Source organism: Lepidochelys kempii, chromosome 4, assembly GCF_965140285.1.
Source record: "Lepidochelys kempii isolate rLepKem1 chromosome 4, rLepKem1.hap1, whole genome shotgun sequence".
NCBI lineage: Eukaryota > Metazoa > Chordata > Testudines > Cheloniidae > Lepidochelys > Lepidochelys kempii.
Window position 1 is genome coordinate 137,661,709 of NC_136383.1, and position 27,413 is coordinate 137,689,121.

Genomic DNA, 27,413 nt, shown 5'->3' on the forward strand with positions numbered 1-27,413 from the left:
CCATTGTGTCTCATCTCCCACTCTGCACAGGTGTAAATGCCAGGTTAAGTTACAAGCCAGCCCCACTGTGTACATCCCGCATTCTTCACAGGGATCACTGCCATTACGTGTATATTATATGCACCTCCCCAGCACGTGCCATTTTCCAGTATGTCTCCTCCCTCCCGGCATATGGCATGCTAAAGTGAGGGCAGCACAAATTATGGGGCCAGATCCTGAGCTGGTGTCAGGCAGTGGAGTGCCGCATAACTCCACTGTTTGGCACCAGTGGAAGATCTGGTAGGTTAGGCTCATTGGGCCGGATTCACCTCTCAGTTGCACTGGTGCAAATGACGAGTAACTTCAGTGAAGCAAGTGAAGATGCAGTAATGTAAATCCAGCTTCAGCGAGGGGTGAAACAGTCCCCGAGGAACGCAAATCTCAAGCCAGGTTTGCGTGAAACTCAGCTCAGGAGCGCTAGCTAGAGACACCATCATATCCCTGGAGTTTACTGAGGTGGGGGGTTCTCATCCATCGCTGATGCCACAGGGCAGTTGTCCAGGTTATTCAGTGCAGCGGAGGGATGGGGAGATGAGAAAGGATGGGGGAATCCAGGGCTGATGAGCCTGTGTACCCTGGAGATACCAGGGCTTGTTCCTACCAGCTGGGCTGCCTGGTGAGAATTCTGCACACATCCACACCCCGCCCCACTCACTGTCACGCAGAGGAGCTGTTAGCTGCCCTGTCTCACACAGTAGCTGCTAACCACAGTGCTGTCACTCATGCTGGCATTGCCAGGATAAACAGCATTCAGCTCTGATCTGCAGCAGAGTTTCACTGCATTTCCGTGGCATTGCAAACATTGCTGCATGGCGGTGATGCCAGGGACAGGCCCAAAAGCCTGGGTCAGAACCAGCAGGATGTGCGGGCCCTTCCCCTCTCAGCGCTGCTACAATGAGAAGAGTCACTTTCTGTTTTAATCCTGAGCCCCCACAGCAGTGCAGACTTTTGGGGGTCATCCCTGTTACACTCAACAAGACTTCCCCATACAGTGGGCCCTACGCAGCGCCTCCGGCCTGTTTCAACCCTAGGGTATCTCAGCATCCATTGCTCATTCAGCCCTCATCCTCTGGTGGCAAGTGCCTGATGGAACAATGGGACGTTGTGAGCTGGACTCCCTGCCCATTAAGAATGTGACGGAAACCACCAACTTCTTTCGCTGAGCGATGGTGGACAGTCACTCTCCATAGGGAACCTCACTGTTCCCAGTACCAGCAAGGCCTGGGTGCGGAGATTCCTGCCAGACAAAGGCCACATTAACTGGTCTACAACCTCACTGAATGCAGGGAAGAAAGGCAGCTGCCGGGGGGCCCCAGAAAGTGAAGCACCAATGAAGCGGTCAGCAAACCAGAGGGATAGGGGCCTGAGGGCAGGAGCAGAAGCCTGGGCAGAACCTCTGCAATCGTGAGGCAGCAAACCTGGAACCAGAGTTAAGAGTTAGCTTCCTACTGCATCCCTGGAATTATGGCAGAAGGGAATCACCCCTTTTTCTGCCTGCAAACCAACCCCAATTCCTCCCCCATGGTTGTTGTCTGCAAGGATTCACCCATTCTTGTCAGACTCTGGGCGGTTCACATCAACTGTTTGCTGTGTTAGGTCACTTTGTGTCGGTTCTGCTCTCTGATTGGACAATTACCACTTTTTTAGACTGGGCGAATAACAAATAGCAAATGACGAGTATCTGCTAGCGAGCCTTAGGCGAATCATTCGCTGGTAAAAGCCTCCAGATCCACAGGTATTTTCACAACTGGCCGAGACCAAGAGTTTTACAGGATTTACTTTTTAAAAGACCTCGATAGCAAAGCTGGACAAAATTTTTCATTAAAAAAAATTGTTTTTCAAAAAATGCAGTTTCAGCCAAATTGAGACTGTCAAGACCACTTGGTTTTGCCCAATTTTTTGATGTTTCAACAAGAACGATTGGAAATGAAAGGACACAATCGTTTTTGTTTTGGCTTGGTATTTGAAAAGTAAAATGAAAACAAAACATTCATTTGAAATGAGCTAAAACTTTCCATTTCACCCCCAGAAATCTAAATCTGCTCCAGAAATTTTGGAATGCAATCATTTTGCCTGGAATTTTTCAAGGAAAACATAAAATTGGATTTTTCAATCAGCTCTAATTTACCTCATGCCTAGAAGATCCAGAATCATAATGAAAATTACTAAAAAATGACCAAGCACTTTAGAAGAGATATAAACTCCCCATGCTTCAGGGCATGATAGAACCACTATCCAGGGCTAATTAAAAATATCCCCACAGGCAGAGTATTCCACAACTGTGGGGTACTTACACCTTTCTCAGAAGCATCGGGTTCCAGCATTGTCAGAGACAGGCCACTTGGCTAGATGGCCCTTGGGTCTGATCCCGTCTGGCAATTCCTAATATCCAGCCAGCATCCAAGTATGAATAATAAGGCCCCACAAATATCATTGCAGTTTATCAACCTGGTCACAAATAACAGTGAATCAGGCATTTCCCTGTTCAGACAGTTCTACCATGAATGATTTTAGTCCCATTCAAATGAAACTTGGTTTTAAACAACGCTGGTGAAGGATCTGGGGTTGGATGGGAAAAGTGGAGCTCTTGATTTGACCAATGCCCACAAACGCTGCGTCTTTTGAGCAGCAGTGTCGTGTCTCCCTCACCCCCACTTCCTCCTGCCAAGGTAATCACATATTCTTTGAGCCCATTTTGCTTTTATTACCGTACAGTAACGCACACTACAGCTGTTAACTACCTATGACAGGGAACACACGCACAAAATAAAATAATAAATTAAAATAAAAATTGTGTAAAAAAAAAGAAAAGAAAAGGATTGTGTACATTGAGTTTCTTGGCTGACATTTTTATTTGATCTTGTGGCTGACCGACAGCTTCCGGCTGCGAGGGATGGCAGCTCGGTTCAGTTCTCAGGAGCGCAGGATGGCTGCGGGGGGTGTTTCCTCTCTTATCTGGGAGCTTTCATTTCCAAAGCTCTGCTGAAGGCCGCCCAGTGTGTGGAACTGAGTGCCGAGGGAGGAACTGGTCCGTAAGCCTCTTGTTTGGCCCATGCACCACGGAGGAAACTCAGCTGTTGGTGGCGATTGCTTTGTCTTTGTGAAATCTCGACAGTTTTTGTTTTGTTTTGTTTGCCCCGTATTTTCCCCTCCTCCACCTTGTTCCTCTCATTGGTTTATTTGCCAGCAGCCTGCCCCCTTTCTAGTCATTAGATGTGACATCAATGTCTTCCCCGTTGGACTGTTTGGTGGCAATCCGCCATCTATTGATGTGATGGGAACCTTTCTTCTTCTGGTCTGATTCGGGGCCTTCCTCTTCCAGCTTCTGCCTCTTGTATTTCGTCCTTCTGTTTTGGAACCACACTTTCACCTGGGCGAGACAGAAAGAGGAGGGGAAGTCACTGAGATTCTAAGCGCTCTCTGGGCATGGGTTTTGACCCGGAGCAAGCCACGCCTCGAGAGTGGCCCTCTAGCTTTTCCTATGTGGGGGACCACTTTGTAAGAAAGAACCCCGCTCCTTTCCCAACTCCCCAACTCACCGCAGCCTGACTTGCCAGACAGTCCAGGACTTGGTCTTCCCTCGCACATTTTCCGTTGAGTGTATTGACTGTAATATACATGTATGATATATGTATCTGTACTGTAGTGATTGTGACATACAGGTAGGGTACTGTATTGGATTGCTGTGTAGCATAGTGATTATAATGAATGAGTAGTGTAGTGCAGTGATTACAATATTTGTGTGGTGCAGTGATTGATTTTACTGTAGATGTATTGTAGTGTCATGTAATAATTGTAAGGTATTTTTACATTGATGTAGCAAGCTAATCAAGGACAACCCTCTACCCCCACACCGGGAGTTTACCTTGACTATCTACATCTATATAAAAGCTACAACACCTTGTTTCCACTAGGATTTCACAGGGAAATAGCCACCAGGATGCAAAAAACCACAGCTTTTGTGCAGTGTAGCCTATAGCTTATCCAATGCTGATCCCTAGGTGAAACTACAAACATTTGTAGCCTGACAAACGTCTGGAGGGTGTCCACACTAGCCTTTTCAAACATGTTAACTGCCTTGAGATAACTGGCAATGAATTACAGGAGGTAAAAAACACAAGGAGCTGCGCTACGCTAGGAGTTCCCATCGGCATAGCTACATGGCTTAGGGAGTGTGAAAAATCAAGTTGCAGTGGGGGAGGTTTAGATTGGATATTAGGAAAAACTTTTTCACTAAGAGGGTGGTGAAACACTGGAATGCGTTACCTAGGGAGGTGGTAGAATCTCCTTCCTTAGAGGTTTTTAAGGTCAGGCTTGACAAAGCCCTGGCTGGGATGATTTAACTGGGAATTGGTCCTGCTTTGAGCAGGGGGTTGGACTAGATGACCTTCTGGGGTCCCTTCCAACCCTGATATTCTATGATTCTATGATTCTATGATAAATCCACCCCGCTAAGTGATGTAGCTGACCTAACCCCCAGTGTAGACAGCACTAGGTCGCCAGAAGAATTTTTCCATCAACCTAGCTACCACCTGGGGTTGGGGGATTACCTACATCAACGGGAGAACCCCTCCTGTCAGAGTCATGTCTACACTGAAGCACTACACCGATGCCACTGTAGCGTTTCACGTGTAGACATACCCTCCGTTTGTGGGCCGCCAGGAAGGGCTGTGTGGGCTTCTGATGGGTCATGGACTGAGAGTCGCTGGCTTTTTTCATTTTCATTTCATCTGTGCACTGCCCAGTGGGCACCTGGAGTAGAATGAGAAGGGATCAAATACCAGGAGGGAGAGATTGGTCCTGGGGTATTTCTGGCCTGGCTGACAGCAAAAAGCGCCATACCCAAACTTTACTGGATCTCCATCCCTGCTCTTCAGACCCAAGCTGGGGGCTGAGTTTAGAAGCAGCTAGACTTGTGGGTTCTTATGTGAGCCTTCAGCATCTCTCCTGGTGCTAGTTTCAGCTTCCACAAGTTCAAATAGGGACAGGAAGGAAAAAACTAAGAGGAACGAGGTTGGCAACCCAGAGAAAGGTGCCCCAGTTTCGCTCAGAACAGAGCAGCCCAAGAGGTGACAATGGGACAAGCATTGCTCAGCAGCTGCAAACTGCAAATTGTGCTGCTTGCGAACAAAATGTTTAAAAAAAAATTGTTTTTGACGTGAAAGCAGCGGCTGTGAAAGGTGCGAAACTGAAAGCCAGGGACAGCAAAGCCCTCTGTGTATCACCTCCAAACACATACACTGGTGGGAAAAGCATCTCCACCCTGCTCCCTGCTGGGGGAACCATTTGTAGGAGGCAAGAGGAAGGTGCTGGCCAAATGTCCCTTCATAACTTGGTTTCTTTGCTGAGGAAGAATGTCCCTCTAGCTAAAACCCTTCAACTGTGGTTCGCCAGACCTGGATTCTATTCCCAATTCTGCCATGGGGCTTCCTAGATGGCCTCGGGCAAGTCACGTCAATCACTCTGTGCCTCAGTTTCCCCATGTGCACAATGTGGATGATGCTACTTCCCTCCCAAGTGGGGAGTGGGGCGGGCATTTATCCGCTGCCCTGATTTTCACGAGGGCCGAGCACCTGGCAGCTCCCAGACCAGCTAGTCTAGGTGAGGCGCTCAGATCCTCCGTTGATGAGCCTCACTAGCGTTACCGGTTTCAGAGTAACAGCCGTGTTAGTCTGTATGCGCAAAAAGAAAAGGAGTTCTTGTGGTTAGTCTCTAAGGTGCCACAAGTCCTCCTTTTCTTTTTACTAGTGTTACCACCGCTTGTAACGTCGACCAGATAAAAAGACAAACACCAGCAGCCCCCTAGGGCAGGAGTCAAACCAGCGACTCCAAGGTAAAAGGGTCACTGCAGCTGCGTGACAGAGTTACCGGGAGACGTGTGGCTGTGACAGGAACTGCTCAGAGCTCGTACAATGGCAGTGCTCAATTTCTCCCTTGTCTACACCTTTCCGTGGCTCGCTCCCTGGGCTCTATAGCTAGATCAGTCTCTAGCGTGACTGCCATGGCGCCAGGGAACCCCACCAAGCATTCTGGGGACGCGCTTTGCACAGTGGCTGCTAGAGAGAATAAAGTTTCATTGTGTCTTGTAGGCTCAAGGGTTTTGCCTAGAACACTGGTTCTCAATCAGGGGTCTAGGCCCCCCTGCAGGCCTGCGAGCAGGTTTCAGGGGGTCCCGCCAAGCAGGGCCAGGGTAGAAAGTCAAAGCCCCACTGCATGGGCTCAAGCCCAGGGCTCTGAGCCCTGGTAACTGGGGCTCAAGCCGAGGTCTGAGCAATGCAGCTTCATAACCAATCCCCAATTTTTGCCCAAGCTGGGGGACAAGGAAGGGATTTGGATAAGGCGGTGGTTCAGATTACAGAGCAGAGACCCCCGGGGCCAGGAGGAGGGGGAGCCGGAGCCCCCAGCCACGAGGAAGGCCACCTCACTGCAGAATGGCAGAACAGCTCCTGCCCTCTTGATTATCCAAACTCCCGATTAGCCACATAAAACCTATGTCTCCCCCTGCTATTCAGAGGCTCCGGAGTATACTATATTACAGCAGGGTCTATAGGCGCCAATCAAGGTCAGAGCCCCATTGTGCGGGGGTCTGCATAGACACAGAGTAAAAGACAGTCACAGCTCTGACAAGTTTGCAGTCTAAACAGACAAGACAAAGGTGCTGGAAGTGACTCATCCAATGGACTGAGACCAGGTCTTGTGAGTCCCCATTTTAACACCCTCTCCCCTGGGCCACACAAACATGACTGAGAGCTGAGCTATCTAGCTTAAGCAGAGCAGAGCTGCACTAGTTCATTGTTCAGTTTGGGGGCTAAGCTGAAGAATTAAAAAGAAAAATTGGGTCACTTTGAACTGAAAGGGAATTTTTTTCCCCCTCACCGAAACGAAAAAGAAATTGTTTCAGGTCGAATGAAATGTTTGTGTTCGCCGCTGAACAATTCCCCCTGCCACCACCAGTTTTTTGTCCCAGGTGGTTTTCAGGCATTTGTTCTCTGCTTGCTTGTTTTTAAATTGTTTTTTTCAATTGCGCCATGAAAGGCCGTTTCAAAAGGTTTCATTTCAAAATGGTCGGACTGAAATGCTGACAAGCGAAAAGCTGAACCAACGCATTTCAAAATGGTTGACGCAAAACATTTGGAATTTTTTTGGTGGTGGCGGGGTCAAGACTTTTCACTCAATTTCACAGGAATCCGCAAATAGTTTTGGTGCCCCGAAAAATGCATTTTTAATTGAATTTACTGTTTGCCGAAAATGTGTCATCAAACTCGACGCTTAAGTCCTTATCCGGCCCCGAATACAGCAGCATCTGAGCACCTCAGCACTCAGCACTCATCCTCTCAACACTCTTGTGAGGCAGGGAAGTGCTCTTCATTTCACGGATGGGGAAGGGAGACACAAGGTTATGCAAGGAGAGGCAGCGCCGGGAGCTGACCATAGGTCTCCCAAACCCCAGAGTAGCAGCTGTGTTGCTATTCTTCCTCCTTGCACTTAGAACTCGGTTCACCATCCTGTTGATAATGTTCTAGCTTCTAGCCTCCTGCTCCGTCTCCCAGAGCCGGGCTGGCTCTGCGAGGCTAATGGGAGGCAAAAGCAGGAAGGATTTATTCCTGTCATGAAGGGCAGCAGATCAGATGCCGAAGGCACACAGGGAAAAGTGCCATTGTGTAACAAGGGCCGGTTTTCACAGTCACTTCTCTGCTCACAGCAGCACTTGAAGTACGATTTAAACGACATTGTGACACTCGTGTCGTGGCATCTTATCAGGGCTAAATTTGTCAGTGGGGACAAATTTAGTGGGGAGGACATTTGGCCCCTGGTCTTTACAGGAATTCAGAGTAACAGCCGTGTTAGTCTGTATTTGCAAAAAGAAAAGGAGGACTTGTGGCACCTTAGAGACTAACCAATTTATTTGAGCATAAGCTTTCGTGAGCTGCAGCTCACTTCATCGGATGCATCCGATACTCCTTTTCTTTTTACAGGAATACAATCCACTCTGGCGACACTGTTCATGGTCTTGCATTCACAGGCCACACCGCACTGCCTTACATCCACCGGGTCCCATCACGCTAGCGGTGTAGATGGACCCAGTGCCTGACCCCCTCCAGATTTCACTGATCTTGCTTTGACAATATCTTTCCCCTGCCATACTCAGTGATGACCCGCTAGCCCTGGAAATAGAATAGTTGCCAGCAGCGGGGGCCCCTGGACCAGAACTGAAGACTGTTCGAGTGGTAGCATAGCTTGTGCAGAATTCTTTTTAATACCATCAGCGATTATTTGGGGGGTAGGGAATGTGTTTCCTTCTATGTTTGTACAGCACCTAGCGCAGAGCGGCCCTGATCCTGAGATAAATGAGAACGATTCAGAAGTAGTTTGGTCCTGTCTACATTGGCCCTCAAGCCATTTTGAAAACTGATTCAGAGGGGGACCCAAAACTGAAAATCACTGGGCCACATCTTCGAGCATTGAACAGCTGCAACTCCCGCTTGCAGCCACTGGGAGCTATGGGTGCTCAGCATCTCTGGGAAATTTGGTCCCTTCTTAGCAACAGTGGTTTAAATCCCACTGCACTCTAGGCTTGTGGCCATTTCCCCCTTAGGTTAGGATGAAACCTGGAAGCATTTGATGCATGTGGGCAGCTTTAAAATCCAGCCCCCTGTGGTTCCGGCCCCTTTTCCAATCCAGTGGAAGGCCCTGCCTCACTGTTTGCTTCCCAACAACCCGCCTGTTTCACAGAGGGCAGGCAAAAATAACACGGGGGGCTTGGCTGGGGGCTCCGCAGGCACCCGATAAAGGCAGGCTGAAGGCAGCACCGTGTGAGGGGAATGCAATCACAAACCAGACAGCCATTCGTGGAGCTCAGAGATGCACATTTCATCTCCAGCGCTCTGAGAGGGACCCCCTGCCAGCTCCAAAGGACAGCCTCCCTGAACAGGCAGGGGTGTGAGAAAGAAGCCCCATAAGTGATGGCTGCAGTACAGTGAGGGCAGGCGGCACATCCCTGCCCTGTTTGAGTGGAGGAGCCATGGGCATACCTTCCCGTCCACAGCCTTTATTCTCTGCTGAATCTCCCAGGGCTGGCAAGTGGTTAAAGCAGGACACGTGAGGACACCGAGTTCCAGTTCTGCTGCTTCTTAACTGCATGGCCTTGGGCAAGTCACCTCTCTGTGTCCCAGGCTCCCCATGGGTCGAACAGAGCTGCTTACTGCCTGGGAGGGGTTAATCCATGTCGGTAAAGTGCTTGGAGGCCAGAACCATAACGGGGAGCAGGGACCATGCCTGGCGTAACTGAGCCTGAGAAGGTAAGCCTAGGTCCTCAGAGGTATTTAGGTGCCTAACTCCCTTTGATTGCAATGGGAGTTAGGTGCCTAAATACTTCTGAAGGTCTGGGCCCTAATTACCAGTCCCTTGAGAGAGAAAATACCCTCACTGGCATGGTTATTACTTCGTAAAGCCTTTGCCACTGGAATCATCTCACAGGTGCAGCTAGATGGATCAGGGGCCCTCAGACCATGGGCTGTGCAGTGACAAAGACAGAGGCATCCCTTCCCGGTGTCCCACGCAGGGAAAAATTTGAGAACTACGCCGTGGAGGGGTTGGGGGTTCTGCAGGAGGAGCGGGCAGCCCATGCTCCTGAGGTGAATTGGTCCTCAGAATGGCCAAGGATGGAGACTCAGTGTCGTAGCTCAGGAAGCTAAGTGAGGAGGCATCTCTAGCCGCGTGAGAAGGGAGGTGAAGAAGCTTAGTTAAGAGATTGCAGCAGATCTCTTAGGAACCAGGCCTTATGGGCTGTATTTTTGGTGCTGCTGATGGCCTGCCAAATCACTGAACCAGCCAAGGCAATTTCCCCTTCTGTAAAAGGGGGATAATGACAGCTACTTCACCCGAGTGGTCTGAGATGTAATCCACCAGCATTTGTAGCATTCTGCCTACTTCACACAGGGGGGCAGGAACAGTGTGTGAATAGTGAGGGGTGCTGAGAGTCATTGAACCAAACTGTAAACCCTGTGTATGATGGAAACCACTTCAAGCCAGGGGGTGCAGAAGCCCCCCACCCCCACCCTCCTAGTTCCAGCACCTACCTATGTCCTCAGGTGAAATGTGCTAGGGGAGCATTTAAAATCCAGTCACTGTTTAGGCCTTGCTCACAGGCTGTGATGCCTGTAGGTGGGGGCAGGCAGGCACCCACACATCAGAAATGACCTGCTTGTCATGTTCGGATATTGAGTGAGCTGTTTGCTTCCTCATTAGGCACCAGTTAATCTTCATCCTATTTATGTCCCCCCATTGCCGGGACACAGAGAGGCTAAGTGACTTGCCCAAAGTCACGCAGGAAGTCAGTGGCAGAGCAAGCACTTGAGCGCTGCTCTGCTAATGCCAAGGCTAACACTTTATCCACAAAACCACTCCTCCATCTCACCAAGGCGAATGGCTGCATGCCACCCCCTGCTCTCTGGAGAGTCAAGCATAACTGCCGTTACCTTCTGCATAAAGCTTATGAAGAGACGGAAAAAAGGATCAAGGAATAAAATCTCCAGTGTCGGGATTTTCCAGCGTCAGCCTACGTTACGGGGAGAGGTCTGAGAAGCTGCAAAGCAAACGGGTGAGTAACCGGCCTCAGAACAGAACTACTGGCAGAGCAAAGCACGAACCCAGCCCGAGTTCATAGTGTGATCTCATTAGAGCGCGTGTGCCCAGAGTGAGTCAACACCTGGCTGAGGGGCCTCTGGGAAATAAACAAGAGCCAGCGTTCTGCTTTGATGGTGATTCTTATTCTCTCCCAGTATTACTGAGCCTAGGCCCCAGCAAGACACTAGGGGGCACTGTGCTGCTTCACTGTCCTGACCACTCCTATGGAACATTTCCACAGGGGCCATGGATGGGCCTGGCTGGTTTCCCGTTTGCGTAGTTACTTTCTGCTTCTCTACTGCCGCATCGATTGGACACAATATGATTTACTTTCTGTCTTGAAGTACTATGCGCCATGGTTGGACAATGGCCACTGTCCACATCACAGCTGGCCGCATTTCAGTTGTGGGCAAAATAATCCCTGTATACAGTTTATGCAGCGATTTAGGATCCTTCACCTTGACATCTAAGAACTGGTTATTTTATTAATACCGATGCTATGCGATGCCGGTGGATCCCAGGGAAAGCAAAGCACGTGGATTCAGCTCATTTGCTTTCTTCACTTTAGGGTATTTTTAAAACAATACTTATAGCTGCCTTTCATTCAACAGCTCCAAAGCACTTTACAAACATCAGTCCAACCTTACAGACATGGAGGATCTTGGGAAGTATCATTATCCCCAGTGTATAGAAGGGGAAACTGAGGCACAGAGCAATGGCTAAGATCATGCACAAATCAGAGCAAGGTATGGAACCCATCCTGACAGCCGGAGAGCTCTAAGCACTAGAGAGAACTTCTTTCTGATCTCTTCTCTGCTTGGAGAAATCCACTCGAACATTGCAGGTGCCTGGGACCTGAAAGCCATGCTGCAGAGGTAAACCACGCTCCCGCACACCATAGGATTTCCCAGGCTGGATCAGACCTGTGATCCATCTAGCCCAGATCCTGTCTGACAGTGGTCACAAGCCAGATGCTGCTGAAAAAGTGCAAGAATCCCACAGTAGGCAGAGGTAGGAGAATCTGCTCCCCAATCCCTAGTAGAAATTGGCTTAAATGAAGTTTTTATCCCTTCCAAAACTCTTTTAGCATTAGCTATGATAATGCTGGATATTCTCATCCATATAAACATCCATCCAGTCCCTCAGAATTGTACTAAATTCTTGGCCTCAGTCACATGATGTGGCAGTGAGTTCCACAGTCTAATCACACCTTGAGTGGAAAAAGTATTTCTTTTTATCAGTTTGCAATTTGCTGCCTTTCAGTTTCATTGACCATCCCTCTTGTTGTGTTATGAAGCAGGGAGAACAGATGCTCCCAAGCTACCTTCTCTATCCCTTTCATTGTTTTATAAACTTTTTATCTGCTGCCCTGTATACACACTCAAAGTTTTGGACATTATCCTCATCTTGGGAATTACTCTAGGTTAAACTCTTCCTTGGGTTTTCCTCCCATCTGTGTTAATGCAGGGCCAGCCATCTGAGGTATTCAGTGTTTTCTTTCTGCGATGAAACATTGTCCATAGAAGTATATTTATTAACCCTTGTTTCTCGCTATTGCAAGCATAGGAATGAGATACCTTGTCAGCCATTCTCAGCCTGTCTCATTCCTCTCTGCGTTGTTATGGCAAGGGGTGAGTGGGTGGTGCCTTTGTATTTGGAGGGGGCCTGTGTGTAGCTGAGCAAGGAATAAATAACACATGGAAACACTGGTTTAACAGCATTTCTGCCCTGTTACTCAGCACAGTCTTTCTGGGTTCTTTACAGGAGCTGGATCACAGTGGTCCCCTATGGCCTTAGAATTTCTGAAGTGCCCTGTGTTGCAAACTCGCACCGTTCCCTACTGCACTGTATCTTTAGGGTGCCATGTTGAGAGCCTGCCGTGTCCTTCGTGGGAGAGATGAGATAGGACCGAGTTATAAGTGAGCTGTAGCTCACGAAAGCTCATGCTCAAATAAATTGGTGAGTCTCTAAGGTGCCACAAGTCCTCCTGTTCTTTTTGCGAATACAGACTAACACGGCTGTTACTCTGAAACCAATCAGTATGAAGGAGATTCATTATGGAGACTGCTGGACACAGTGGTTCTCTCGGGCTCTCTAGCTGCCAGGCTGGATAACCCAGCTTGTGCTGTCTATTGACACCACATAGGGTCACTGTTCAGTCCGGGCTGGGACTAAGCTGTCCTGGATCGACTAGAGTCCAACTGCTCCCTGAATACACTCCCAAGGTACAGGTCGGCACCGGCCGAAGCAGCTGAGCTCATGAAATCAGCGTCTCCATTTTGTAAACTCCTCACCCCTAATACCTCTGGAGTTTGTCTTTTCAAAACCCCAGCAAAATTCAATTACAAGAATTTATGGTCAATGGAGCAAATGCCAGGGAATGAAAGAGTTAAGGAGTGATTATGGTCAGAAAAGTGACTGTGTAACCATGACACCTTCTTACTCAACAGACATGCCCCCATCCGAGTCTCTGAGTCAAAGCTGCCCGACAAAGGACATTTTCACTCCTTTTTGCCCTGCAGGGGCCAACACAGCTACAAGAGAGGGCGCCGGACTCTGTTCCGGCTCATGCATAGTTAACCAAATTGTTAACCAGATTCCAGTCACAGATCTTTATTGTTTGTGTCAAGGCAGAATTCGGAAAGAGCCCAGCTTGTCTTTCTGATGGCCAGGCTGAGTTTGCTGGGCTGGCAGTTAGAAGAAAACATCTTTGGGATTGTCGTTGGAGCAAACTGGATCTGGAGCCACTAAATAAATAAAACCCCATGGTGCCGTTTCTACAGTCACCTTCCAGAGTCTAATGGCACTTTAAGGGGGAAATTCTGATCTCAATTACACCTGTGTAAATCCACCAGAATCAGTGGAGATATTCCAGATTTATACCACTGTAACTGAGAGCAGCATCTAGTCCCACATTTATCCTCAGAATGATGCCTCTGTCCCACTGAATATGTTTATATCCCTGTTATTCTGTTTAAAAGTGTACTTTAATATAGTAATGTTAAGTGTGGTAGATACGGGATTAGCAAACTAACATTACTTTGGGAAGCTGAACTCTTTACTTCCTTAACATTTGTGCATTTATTTTCATACCAAGACTAGACGAGATGACCCTGGCTGTCCTGTCTAACCCTATGATTCTATGATTTCTGTTACCTTAACCATCATTGAACAGCATCCCATGGCTTGTTTAAGAGGCAATATAGTCACACTGTAACCCAAATAGCTTTGCTACAATAAAGTTAGGCCTTTATTGTTAGTGCTGTTATTGTTATTAACAGAATGCTTTGTTATGTTAATTTCAGGCACACCTCTCACAGGTGCTAGACTCAGGACAGATGGATTTTCCTCTCTGCCCTGCACGCTTTTGGATCTGTTGTCCATGCCTGTTAATGGGACATGGCAGCTCCTAACATAATCCGCACTTGTTGGCCTTGCCCCACTTCTCTGTCCTAGGTTTCATTTAAAATCCGTAGCCACTATGGAGCTGCCGCCTGTGAAAGTGGGAGCTAGTCCAGAGACAGCTCGGTTCGTTCCCCACCCCGCAACCCTCCCAGTCACAGCCAAAAGCAATGGCAAGAAGAAATAACATTGGAGGCCTTTCCCCTTGAGATTGCACAGCACATTTCGTCTTCCAAGCCCAAATGTTCATTAGGAATCCACTCAGCAGTCTTTTCAGGGGGTGGGGAAGGTTATTTCCCCCCATGTCAGAGACAGGGAAACTGAGGCAGAGGTGCTGTGACTTGCCTGTGGTCACTGATTCAAGCTCGAAAGGGCGTGGCTCCCAGGCCTGTGCTCAGGCCACTACCACCTCTCCCTTCTATGGGGTGTCTAGTCCTCCAGTGTAGCACCCCACACTTTCCTATGTGAGTCTTGACTGATGGAATTTCGCCTGTTTGGAGCGGGAGGAATTTTCCCCACTGAACAACGAGCAGTTTCTGCCTCCTAAACCACAGATCAGCAGGGCAAGGGGCATCCATTCAGAGACCCCTGCCGTTCTTACTGCCAGCCCACCAGCACGGCTCCCGCATAGCGAGGGGCTGTTCTACCCTCACTGACCCTGTAGGACTTCAGCAGTGTAAATTCACCCTCTACCCCCACCCAGTTTCACAGCTTGGCCATGCTGGTGCACCTCTATCTCTTGCTTTCCTGGACTGCCACTGGGGTGGGGTGGCTTTCCACATTGGGGGTGGATGACAAGGAACTCAATAAAGTGTCCCAACTGAGCCCACGTTTTTCCTGGGGGTCACTGGGGTCTTTGAATGAGGTTTGGAATTATGGGGTAATAAATGATGGGCCGAGCCCTGCTCTCACGTCAATGGCGAAGCTCCCCCAGACTTTGCCAGGAGCAGCCCTGAGCCCGCACCTGATGATGGAGTGTTTTGGAACAGAACCGCCCAGCCATGGTCTTTCTCCTGCTTTGCAGCTGGAGTTTACAGGAATCACCCCCGAGACCTGCCTCTGGCAGAACGGGGAGGTTTCCATTGGCCAAAAAGCTTCACAAAAAGTCAAGCAGCATTTTGTCAATTGCAGCTGGAAAAATTATTCCAACACCCAGCACACACAAACACACACTCGACAGCCAACACCTACCCCTCCATCCACACCTCTAACACAGAGCCACAGCCCCTCCTAAACAAACCAACACACACACAGCACATGGACTACACATGCATCCCGGCCTCAGCACGTCACAACGAACCCACAACCCTCCAACACAAATCGACACACACACACAGCGCACAAACGACGCACGCATTCCAGTTCAGCACGCCGCACCAACCCCTCTGACACAAATCGACACATGCGCAGCACACAAGCCGCGCATACTTCCCCGCATCAGGGCTTCACACCAGCTCCTCCAACACAAATCAACGCGCACACAGCACGCAGACTACACACGCAGCCCAATATCAGCGCGTCACAACAAACCCACAACCCCTCTGACACAAATTGACACACACAAATTACACCTGCATCCCACATCAGCATGTCACACCAAGCCCACGAGCCTTCTGACACAGACTGGCACATAGAATCATAGAAATGTACGGCTAAGATAGGACCAAGTATAAATCGCAGTACACACAGACGGCACCTCCTGCCCCCCAGCATCAGCACTGGAGTTGTGCGTACGTGTGTCTTTGGGGGCTGGTTAGGCAATTGGCACTTCTCTCATCTGAAATTAAAAATATCTCTGTGTGTGTGTGTTTGTGTGAGAGAGAGTGTGTGTGTGTGATTGTGCATGAATGGTGTGAGAGAAGGTGCGTGTATTATACAAGAAGGATGCTATCACGGATGCTAGACATAGGACCAATGTATGGGTCCTGTCTGCCGCACATGCTGTGGATCTGTTCTCCACAGGCTGGACACACATCCCAGCAACAGCACATCACACCAAAGCCTCCTTCTCAAAGCCACACATAGAGAGAACACAAACGACACATTCATGCCAGCATTATCAGCACAGCACCCATGAACCCCCACTCCCCAACCAAATCAACACACCGCACACAAACTACACCCCCCCCCAACGGCAGCCCAGCACCCACCAACCCCCACCCCTCCTGACGAAATCAACACACAGCACCCATAACTCCCCACCCCTCCTGCTAGTGGGTATGGTCTGGGCTGGATCCCCTGTGAGCACACCCCAGACTGACCCCCATTAGAAGGTGTGGTGTAGGCTGGAGCCCTGTTGACTCTATGCCAGCCCCTCTCTCTGGTGCCTATGCCCCAGTCTCCGTGTCTGTTCACTCCATAGGGCGGGAGGTAGTCTCCCTTCTATACACCTCGTACCCTATATCCAAAGGTGATGCCTGGGCAATGCCCAACTCTTTCCTGGGCTGGGACCCGAAGGGATGGATGGGTGTGGGTGGGTCTCTTCAGACCCCTCTCCACCTTCTTTCCGGGCTGCTCCAGATGTTGCTCTCTGGTCCCAGTTGTGCCTCACTCCAGCTGTGACACTTGCAGCTGCCTCTTCTCAGGAGAGGAGGCAGGTGCTTCCAAGCGTCCCAGAAAGTCTTAGCTGAGACTGGGACAAAGTGCCAGAAGAAGAACTGCTCAGAGATGGGGCAAGGCGAGGGTAGGCTCGCGAGTCGAGCTACTGAATTTGGGGGACATTTAGGCAATTTGAACGTCTCTCATCTGAAAGCGAAAAGATGTACAGGCATGGTTATATGTGAGGCTCTGTGTGTGCGCGGTAGGCGAGAAGGTGCCTATGTTATGTAAGAAGGATGTTTGTGTGAGAATCTTACCTATGCGATGGTGCGTGTGTCATGCATGACACACCATGTGTGTCTCATATATGAGGAAGTGTATACCTTATACTGGCAGTGTGTGTGTGTCTGAGATGTAAGGTGTGTGTATGTATATTTTAAAAAGCATATACCCACACTCTAGTAATATATGTGGTGGCTGTAAATATGAGTTACAATCTGAGCTACACTTTTTAATTCCTATTTTCAGAAGAGTGGATGTGACAGATTGATTCCAGCAACGAGTAAGGGTCTCTGTCCGTACTTTGATGCCCATTCATACAGTAATACACGTTTCAGGTACAGCATTTGTGTATTTCTCATGGAAAATTGGTTCTGCCCCCCCACACACACACACACTTTACATGATCAAACATAAATTTAAAAAAGCTACAAAGCAAAATGAAAAAATAAGTTAATAACACTACACATCTGGGTTGAAATCGAAAAGTTCCCTTTGGAAATAGCTCTGCTTGTGCATTTACGAGCTAAATTACTTTGGTGACCATTCAGGGCCAGGTCTGATCCTCCTTCTCCAGTTTAGCATCTTACTCCTAATGACGTCTGTGGGACGGCTTGTGGAGTGAGGTGATACTGAAATGCTGTTAAAGGCTCAGAATCCGGCCCTAGGTTATTGGCAATTCTAAAGAGACATCTCTCAGTGCAAATTGCCGACCTGTGTTCACTGACTGAATGCAGATGATAAATAATACTGTACTAGAAAGCTACAAAAATGTGTCCATAGGATTTCTAGAACTATAAATATACAATATTACTGAACAGAGACTAAAGCATAAGATTGTGCTCTCTTTCTGTCTATACATATGCACACATGCCCAGATTTAGAGATACACATCTTTCAATTTTCTGAACAAATCGCAATTAGCCTTGGGGCAACACAGCACAATCCCAAGGACTCCTTGACCACCTGGAGCAATATTTGACGGCTGTTGCCATCAAAACTAATTGGCATTTGTTTCATTAACCTTTTGGGGTTTTTCTTAGAGCTGGCTTCATTCATGAGGCATGACAGAAGAAGCAAAGAAGAACACAGGACCGCAGAGCATGAGTGATGACGGTGGATGGCAAACTACAGCCTTCGGCATGCCAGCTATTGACCTGTCTCATTGGATTTGGGGTGAACACATTTAAAATGATCCCCTGGGGTTCACAAAATTCCAAATGGGGATATGCAGAACCAAAGCACTGGGAAGACTGGATCTGGATCCAAGTCTGAATTCTGTGGCTCAGCCTCATCATCTATCTATCTATCTATCTATCTATCTATCTATCTATCTATCTATCTATCTATCTATCTATCTATCTATCTATCTATCTATCTATCTATCTATCTATCTATCAAACCAGTTTTCCAAAGGTTTAAAGCTGTTCCTGAAATTATGCCCAATAACCCAAACTCAGAAACTTTTTTAATCCTGGGGCAACTTTTTGCTGCTGATTTCTTCCAAGAACCTGTGTGTGCGTGCGTGTGTAATACACATGTAAATTTAGTTATATATTTATACCGTATCATATATACTCACACAGAATTTAGCAAGATTCAAAAACAGATTGGCTAGTGATGTGGATAATGAGAACATCCACAGCTACATTAGATTGGATGCCAACATGGAAGGGATATAAACCCTCCTAATTCAGGGAATAAGCCAACCACTGACTGAGAAACTTTCCCGATGGGCAGCTTGTCCACTGTGGGGAATTTAGCACCTTCCTCTGAAGAAGCTGTTGTTCTCGGACACAGCATACTGAACTAGATAGACCTCTGGTCTGATCCAGTCTAGGTATATTCCTTGGTTCCTTCACCTCTGCATCTTTTCTCTCTATGGTACAGTTTTTACATCCACATTCCTATCTATAATATTTCTGGATTTCAGTTTTTCTTAACACTGTAAGGAAAAATGCCCTTGTAAAATCTTGTCCAAGATGGGGGAAAGTTTAGATTAAAATGAATCTCCATTCCTTTTTAATTTACAGCCATCCTGGCTTCTATTTCTTATCGGGCTCGACTTCTAAAAATGGTAAAGCTTGTTTATACTAACAAACAAGTGCAATAAGGTTCCTCTTTTGCAGAGTTACATGCAATGGAATAATGCTACAGGTCAAGGGTTTTTTATAGCAATGCATGTTGTAATGATTGTTATTAGCAGTAATTGTTATCCCATAATTACGTATAAGTTAAAAATTAATCCCCATAGTATCATTCCATTAGTCCAGGACTTTTGGGGAAATGATCTTACAAACATTTGTACTGCTGGGTCTCAAGCCCTTGATATACTGAATAATAATAGTAATCTGATTGAGCAAAGTAGGGGAAAGTCTTTTATCACCTACAGATAGCAGGGAGTCAGCCCAGGAGTTAAGCTAGTCAGATTTGTTGCCTTTATGGCTGTATAGTGTAATAAGATTGCGTCTTTGAAGTCATGAGGAATTTCCTCCCCTTCCCAGATATCCTTATTCCTTAATGATTTCTTGTAGATAGTTGACCGGGTTTTGACTTGACAGATACAATGGACAGCCAGGCCATAATAATAGTAGCCGACTTTGCAAAAGGAAAATGATTCTGTGCTCCAGAACTACCAGTCCCTTGGCCTGCAAAGGCAATTGCTTGCTCCTTGCTTTCCTGATTCAATTCCTGAGCCCATACCATGGGGTTTTCCAAAGAGCTCAGCCCTTCCTTACCTATGTTCCCACGGAAGTCAATGAGAGGTTGGCATGTTCTCCTTCCCCCCTGTTTCTTCAAGGTCCCAAGATGCGCTATTCCTAGCAGTATCTTGTCTGAGTACCCTCCCCCCCCCCCGCATCCTAACTCCTGTCTGCCTGGCTGTTGGCACAGCAGAATGGGAGCGCAGCGGCTTCATGGAACTGGCTGCGCAGCTGTGCTGAGACCTGGGATGACAAATCTGGGAGCCTGCTACATTGCCTGGGGCCTGGGGCCCTCCCATGTCACCCCAGTTATAGATGTTTTGGGAGGCCTCCTTGAGTTCGGGCCCCGGTACAATTGTTCCCCTCTGTGCCCCCCCCATGGAAACATGTGCCATGCTACTGCACCCCCGCAGCCAAGCAAAGGGTGACCTATCCATTTCTGCATGGCACCTAACACCACAATGAAAGAAGGCAGAGAGGCGAGGGAGGGAGGGAGGGATAGAGGGAGGATGGATGGATCCCCCCCCCATACACACTGTACTTACCTGGGTCTCGGAGAGGCTGAGGCTGCTGGCCAGCTGTTTGCGCTCGGCCCCCACCACGTAGTGGTTCTTCTCGAAGGCCCTCTCGAGCCTCAGGAGCTGGGATGGGGAGAAGGCCGTGCGGATCCGCTTGGGCTTCCTGGCAAAGGGCCCGTGCAGTAGCAAACCCTCCTGGGACACCTCGCTCCCTGCGGACCAAGCACCAAGAGTCAGAGACTTGCCTGGTCAGGGCTCACTCCCCAGGGCACCCCCGGCTTCTCAGTCTGCCCAGCCCCCTCCCTGCCCCACCAGCGGGGGTGCTGCCTTGGCCACTCCCGCTGGGGGAAGGTGTGTCCTGGGGGTGACTCCCCCATTTCTCAGGGCTGGGCCTTTGCAGGCTGCTCCTTTTCCTCTCCTGTCCCTGCCCAAAGGGGCTGCCCTTCCCCCCACCCTGATCTTCGTAAGCAGGAAAGAAAGTCCCTTGGGCAGCCTCAGGACTGGGGAGCCCCAGGGAACAGAAAGAAAGAAAGAAAGAAAGAAAGAAAGAAAGAAAGAAAGAAAGAAAGAAAGAAAGAAAGAAAGAAAGAAAACGAATGTGAATAAAGAAAGAAAAAGAAAGTGAAGAAAGAATCAAGAAAAAGGAGGAAAGAAAGAAAGAAAGAGAAAAGCACACCAAGACGGGAAGGGAAGGAAGACGTGGCGACGGGGTGATTGCGATGGATCGATCCGGCCTCCTGCTTCCCCACTTCCAAAGGAGACCCTCCCACCCCCCAAGAACAGGGAGACGCCCCAGGCCCCCAGCGAGCGGCCCGGGCCAGCAAGGTGAGCCCCGCTCCGCTCGGCGCAGGGACCTGCCCTGTAATTAAAGGCCTGGCAGAGTAACGAGGCAGCGCTTATTGGTGCCCATAAATCACAGGGTGGCTCCCTTTGAAACTGGCCTTATCTCTGCCCCCATCCCGCGCGGGGTCAGGCCGCGGGAAGAGCGAGGTGCTGCAGGGACCCCCGGGAGCCCCCTGACAAGTGACCTGGTGGCGGCTGTCAGGACCCTGCACTTAAGCAATTGCAAAGCGCGCTGAGCTTTTAATTAGCTGCTCACCCCGGGACGGGGAAGGAGGGGCGGGGAAAGCCGGGGAGCCCCGGCCAGGGGCCCAGCAACGCCTCGGAAACGGGCGAGCCTAGCGAGGGTCCCAGGGGCTGCATTCACCGGCAGGCGCGTATCCCGCTCGGGCCCCGGCCCCCGGCCCCCGGCCCCCGGCCCCGGCTGGGAAACTGAGCCGCAAAAAGCAGGGTCATGACAGCCAAAGTCATGGGAGTAACCCCCGGCTACAGCGGCGTTACAGCCGGGTCCGGAGCGCCGGAGCGACAGCCTGGAAACATAAGAACGGCTAGACTGGGTCAGACCAAAGGTCCAGCTAGCCCAGTGTCCGATAGATAGAGAGAGAGAGAGACAGACAGAGAGAGAGAGAGAGAGAACGAAAAAAGAACGAGAGTAGAAGTAGAAATTGATACATATGGTGGAAAGAAAGAAAGAAAGAAAGAAAGAAAGAAAGAAAGAAAGAAAGAAAGAAAGAAAGAAAGAAAGAAAGAAAGAAAGAAAGAAAGAAAGAAAGAAAGAAAGAAAACGGACCTAAAGAAAGAAAAAGAAAAGAAAAAGAAAGTGAAGAAAGAATTATGAAAAGGGACAAGAAAGAAAGAAAGAAAGAAAGAAAGAAAGAAAGAAAGAAAGAAAGAAAGAAAGAAAGAAAGAAAGAAAGTGAAGAAAGAATAAAAAGAAAGGAGGACTGAAAAGAAAGCAAGGGAAGGAAGGAAGGACGGAAGGAAGGAATTGGCTGGAGGCGAAGAAGTGGAGCAGAGATCGATGGTGACAAGGCAGAAGTGGACCGAGGTACATTAGCTCGGGATGGGAAAGAGCGAACACTTCTCACACATCTGCCTTTGTCCGAGTGACCCCGTCCCCCCGGTATCACTGGAGGAAAGTCGGGCGGGAATCGGGGGGACCCCCGGCCCCGCTCTGGGCAAACCGGGGCGTCTGGAGAAGCGTCTCCTCCCCTCCCGCTGGCGCTGGCCAGGCTGCCGGGGAAGTTAAGCGGGGGAAACAGGAGGGTGGATGCGGGCACGGGCCAGCGGGCAGCCTTTGGCCATTGAGCTCCAGGGTGGGACTCCGACCCAGCTGGTGTCTCCCGACACCGACAGACCCAGCCAGGCCTGCCCGGGAGCCCAGCACGCCCCGGTTCTACAGCGGGGGGCCCGTTTCTCCCCCATTCCCAGCCCCCCAGGGGTTTCCACTCCTATCTGCTCCCCCCTGGGCCTCCAGCCAAGTCACCGGGCCAGAAACCCCAGCCGGGCCCCTCCGGGAGCCGCGCGAAGTTGGTGACCAACTTCCCAGGCAAGCGGCTCCTCCGGGGAATCGCCGGGAACCGGCCCGGCCCCAGCCGCGATCCGGGAACGGGCTACCAGCGACCCCGGCCGCTGCACAGCCCAGGCCGTGCGGGAGGCAGGGACCGGGCTGCGATGCTTTAGGGCCAGGGACCTTTCCCTCCGGCAGGTTTGGACAGCGTCGAGCGCAATGGGGCGCCGGATCCGGCGCGGACACAAATCAATCATCAATAAAGCAGCGAACACAGGTCAGGCGGGGGGATCCCACCCAAACGGGTCTCTGGAGGTTCACTCCCCCTCTGCAGCCTCTCTCCACCGAGATGCCCTAGAGCAGGAGGAGGCAGGATGCCCCCCCCCATTCACAAGGGATCTCCAAGCGCAAAGCGGCCCTAGGGTGACTTTTACACTTTCCCTTGTCGCCCACTTCCCTGCGCCGCGTCCCAGCGAAACAGCAGCGTCGCCGCGCCTGGAATGGACAGAAATGGTTTGTTTTTTTTGGGGGGGGGGTTGGTTTGTATATGGGGCCGGGGGAGGCCGGTGCCCCATGGGATCCAGGGATCCTTTTGGCCCAGAAGCAGGGGCGGGCAGCGGCGGGGATGTCCGGCCGATCCCCTCCCGCGAGCAGGGAAAAGAGGGAACTTGCTCTGACCCCCTGGATTTTTTGTTGTTGTTGTTGTTTTTTTATCTGTCAGGCTGATCGGTGCGGCTGACACCCAACGATTTCAGCAATCTCGCGAGCGGCGGTTTCTTGCTGGAGCGGGGCATAGCCAGGAGCCAGGCGAGAGAATTTGCTGCTGAGGAGATAACCTAATCTCTCTCTTCCCGCCCAGAACAAAGCCCGCCTTTGATGATCCCCTGCTCTCTTTTGACTCGGTTTAGTGTATGGAGTGAAAAGCCTTTAATGCGGATTTGCATTTATAACTCCGTAATGAGGAGTGGGGAGAGGGGGGTGGGTGGGGAGAAGCTCCCGAGCTCCGCAGCCGCTTTGCAATCCCAGCCCGGGTCAAGCTCCTGACCCAGGCTCTTGTTTTCCTTACCCCCCCCTCCCCAAAAAAGTTTCCTTTTGGAGATTAGGTGCAAGCGAAACCTTTCCCTTGGTTTTAGCGCCTAGAAGAGAAATTGACACACACACCCCTGCAGGAGCGATCATATAACGATGCTACGGGGGAATCTGCAGGAGTCTGGGGCTATGGAAGGAACGATCATTTCCAGTATATTATGCGTTTTAAAGGAATAATTCTCTGAGACATACACCCACGTGGGCACCGGAAATTATTTTTGCACAGGATTCAGATTGGCTATGATACCCAAACACGCACCAGCCACACGCATGCGCTTATGGGTGCGTGTCGATTACTCAAGATACTTCTATTTTTCATATACTTCTCGGTGTACATCAGGTATCACACTGGCGTGTGTAGGGTAAATGTCTGTGTTATAGAGCGAAAGAAATACCAGGCAGCCCTAGGAATCCGGCACACATCACGTCCAGGGTTCAAGTTTATAGCAGCTGTGACAAAGTAAATGCGTGTGTGTATCCACACACAGAGAGATCGCCGCCCCAGCCACGTAAGAGTGTGTAAAATTATATATAAGGAGAGGAGTATATTTGTAAAATAGAACCTAATCTGGCTACACTGTGTCCATGCACTGAGTGTATCATATAAACTTTACAGACTACATTATATCTGTCACATACCACGGAGGCCCAGATACATCGCTAATTATATATGTTATCGATGCAAATATCATTGTAAGTGATTTTTCCAGGTGCCTGGCCTCTAGACACTGGGGCTGATCCTTGCTTTTACAATCAATGGCAAAACTCCCCCTGGCTCCTTGAGTTCAACGACACCCGGGGTCGGATCCCTTATCCGATCATTGTATTTCTCTGCCCCCAGAACTGCTCAGATCTACGATTAAAAATACCCCAGCGCAGGGGGCGAGGTTTCTCCCAGTCCCAGCGCGCCCTGGGAAGTGGGAGAGCAAGTCCTACATTTCGTGCTCCAGGTTTTTGTATTTCTTCTGGGAAACTAGATTCACAGTTACCCAGGGATTGCGTCCACCAAAGCCCAGCCAGGAAGCCCTGAGCGGAGTTTACGAACAAGGCTGCCGAAGCCACAGGTTTATCGCCGCAGACCTTGCCCGTGGATGAGCTTCCTACCCTGCCTCCCTGACCTGAGATAGGGCCAGGAACAGCGCATGGACCGGGAGGGCGAGTTTAGTTTACATGAAAACAAAAACGAGCACGCAAAAAACAACAACAAAAAAACAAAAAAAACCAACAACAACCCCCAAAATAAATTAAAATCATCATAAAAAACAAAACAAAATAAAAAACCAGAGGGCTTGAAAACAACATCCAATCATTCTTCTAAAAAGAAACATTTGATTTACTACAGACCCAGGTTTTCTATCCACACACGCTCATTAATTCGTTCATATTTGTTCTTTAAAATATAAATACACTCAGATGCTTTTCAACATCTCCACTACCGCATTCATCCATTATAAATATCGCTGTAAACATCGACCTCCGATTTCTCTTTTTCCTTGAAACAGCGATGCCGTGTTTTCAAGTCTCGTGGCTCTTTATCTAGACACACACAAATCGGCACATATACAGATACACGTCTACACACACTCATGTTTCTAACTGTATTGCCTGCATATACTGTTTGTGTAGATTGTTGCACTGGAAATATCTTGGTGTATTAAAGTGTCAGAAGGCCCTCTGGAGAGAGAAAGAATTCGTATAGCGATACATACCCTATATCTGAGCATGCGGTATCAGGCAAGATCACAATTAGATAGATAGATGGGGTGGGTGGGGATAGATAGATAGATAGATAGATAGATAGATAGATAGATAGATAGATAGATAGATAGATAGATGGATGAGAGGGGTGTATGGGGATAGATAGATAGATAGATAGATAGATAGATAGATAGATAGATAGATAGATAGATAGATAGATAGATAGATAGAGGGGGTGTATGGGCGTAGATAGATAGATAGATAGATAGATAGATAGATAGATAGATAGATAGATAGATAGAAGGTGGGTGAGGTAATATTTCTTTTAATGGACCAACTTCTGTTAATGGATGAGACAGGCTTTCCAGCTACACAGAACTCTTCCTCAGAATATACACAACAATACCCAAGCAGTATGCGCATGCAATACGATTATATATATATACATAGCACCTTAAAGACTAACATTTATTTGGGCATAAGCTTTCGTGGGTTAAAACCCAACTTCTTCAGATGCATGGAGTGAAAATTACAGATGCAGACATAAATATACCAACACATGAAGAGAAGGGAGTTACCTTACAAGTGAAGAATCAGTGTTAACAAGGCCAATTCACTCAGGGTGGATGTGGTCCACTCCCAATAATTGAGGATGAGGTATCAAGATCAAGAGAGGGGAAATTGCTTTGGTAGCAATTGCTTTTCACTCCATGCATCTGAACAAGTGGGGTTTTTACCCACGAAAGCTTATGCCCAAATAAATCTGTCAGTCTTTAAGGTGACACCGGACTCCTCGCTGTTTCTTTAAAAGACCCTTATCTCACCCACCTTGGCTCTCTTAGATCCTGGGACCAAGAGGGCTTACAACACTGCAAAGAGATGAGATTAGATGGATAGATAGATAGATAGATAGATAGATAGATAGATAGATAGATAGATAGATAGCATGCTGAATGCAAGAAGAAATCAACAGCAAGAAATTGTTCAATGCACTAAAACTCTTCCCTTGCATTTCGTGTGTGTGTGGATACGCCTGGATCTACACATATCCAGCACACACCTACATAGACCCGCGATTCCTTGTGACTCCCTGCACCCCAGCTAAAGGAAGTGGCCGGCTGGCTGGTTTGCCCGGTAGATCTGTCCGTGCGTTTTGAAGGGAAAGCGACAAGGCAAAGCACCGAGGCAGCGACAAGCCCGGGAAATTCCCTCCCTTCCCGAGGCTGGCGATTCCTGATTTACCTTGAAAGCGGTGCCCGAAGAACCTGTTCCTCAGCACCCAGGGGTAGAAGTTGAGGGGGTCTCTGTGCTGGGGGGCGAAGAAGGAGTGCGGATGCGGGAGCTGGGAGGCGCCCAGCTGGTGCGGGTGGACGCTCAAGGAGGGGTGGCTCACGGCCTCTGGGAAGACCAGCTCCGGGCTGCTGTACAGGGGCCGGCCGGCTGCCGCGCTGTGAAAGCCATTGACGAAGGCCTCGGCCGCGGAGGGGTTGGGGTAGTTGAGGGCTGTAGGTCGGATGGGGTCCTCTGAAGCCAAGTGATTGTCCTTCGCCACCAGCGACTCGATGGTGAAGCACCGCTTAGCTGCTGGCTGGAACATGGTTTGGTCTGGAGTGAGCTCTTTGGAGGGGGCTGTGCCTTGGGTGTGTGTGTGCGCAAAAGATCCCCCCCAACACACACACAACTCTGCCCCCCTCCCTCCCTCCCTCTCACCCACCCACCCACCCACCCCCCAGCCCAGAAGAAGTGCAAGCAGGTAAGCGTGTCTTTCCCGGCGAGGTGAAAGCAGCCAGGGGAGCTGTGATCCAGGCAGACTTGCCCCTTGCAGGGAGGAGAGCAGAGTCCTGCAGGCAGGCTGGTTGCTTTGGGGTGGGGGGTGGGGGCTCTCGCTCCCGCAAGACGCACACTCACACCCCGGTACACAAATCCGGGCTGGCTCGCCGGAGAGCAGTACAAATAAGCCTGGTACCTGGCAAGGACCATCTGATTGGACAACTCACCTGCCCTAAGGTTGGGGAGGGGGGCACATGGGGAGAGAGATCTCCTGAAAAAACTGGACTGGAGCCTTTGCAGAAGAAGCAACGCAAACTTGGCAGGGCTGCGGCCACAGGGGCTCCCAGCTCCTCCATTGGCTAAGCCCCCCCCCCAACACACAAACACACACACACACACCTC

General features: G+C 49.5%; 1 protein-coding gene across 1 annotated transcript; it reads right to left on the reverse strand.

Annotated features, from left to right (window-relative positions):
• Window positions 1-2,719: 2,719 nt before the first annotated feature.
• Window positions 2,720-26,931, reverse strand: LOC140910896 (homeobox protein EMX1). Its single transcript, XM_073343015.2, has 3 exons — window positions 26,484-26,931; window positions 20,132-20,316; window positions 2,720-3,409 (listed from the first exon to the last, which is right to left on the reverse strand). Exons 1-3 carry the CDS (start codon window positions 26,836-26,838, stop codon window positions 3,242-3,244), a joined length of 708 nt encoding a protein of 235 aa, XP_073199116.1. The 5' UTR covers window positions 26,839-26,931; the 3' UTR covers window positions 2,720-3,241.
• Between the last annotated feature and the right edge of the window lie 482 nt (window positions 26,932-27,413).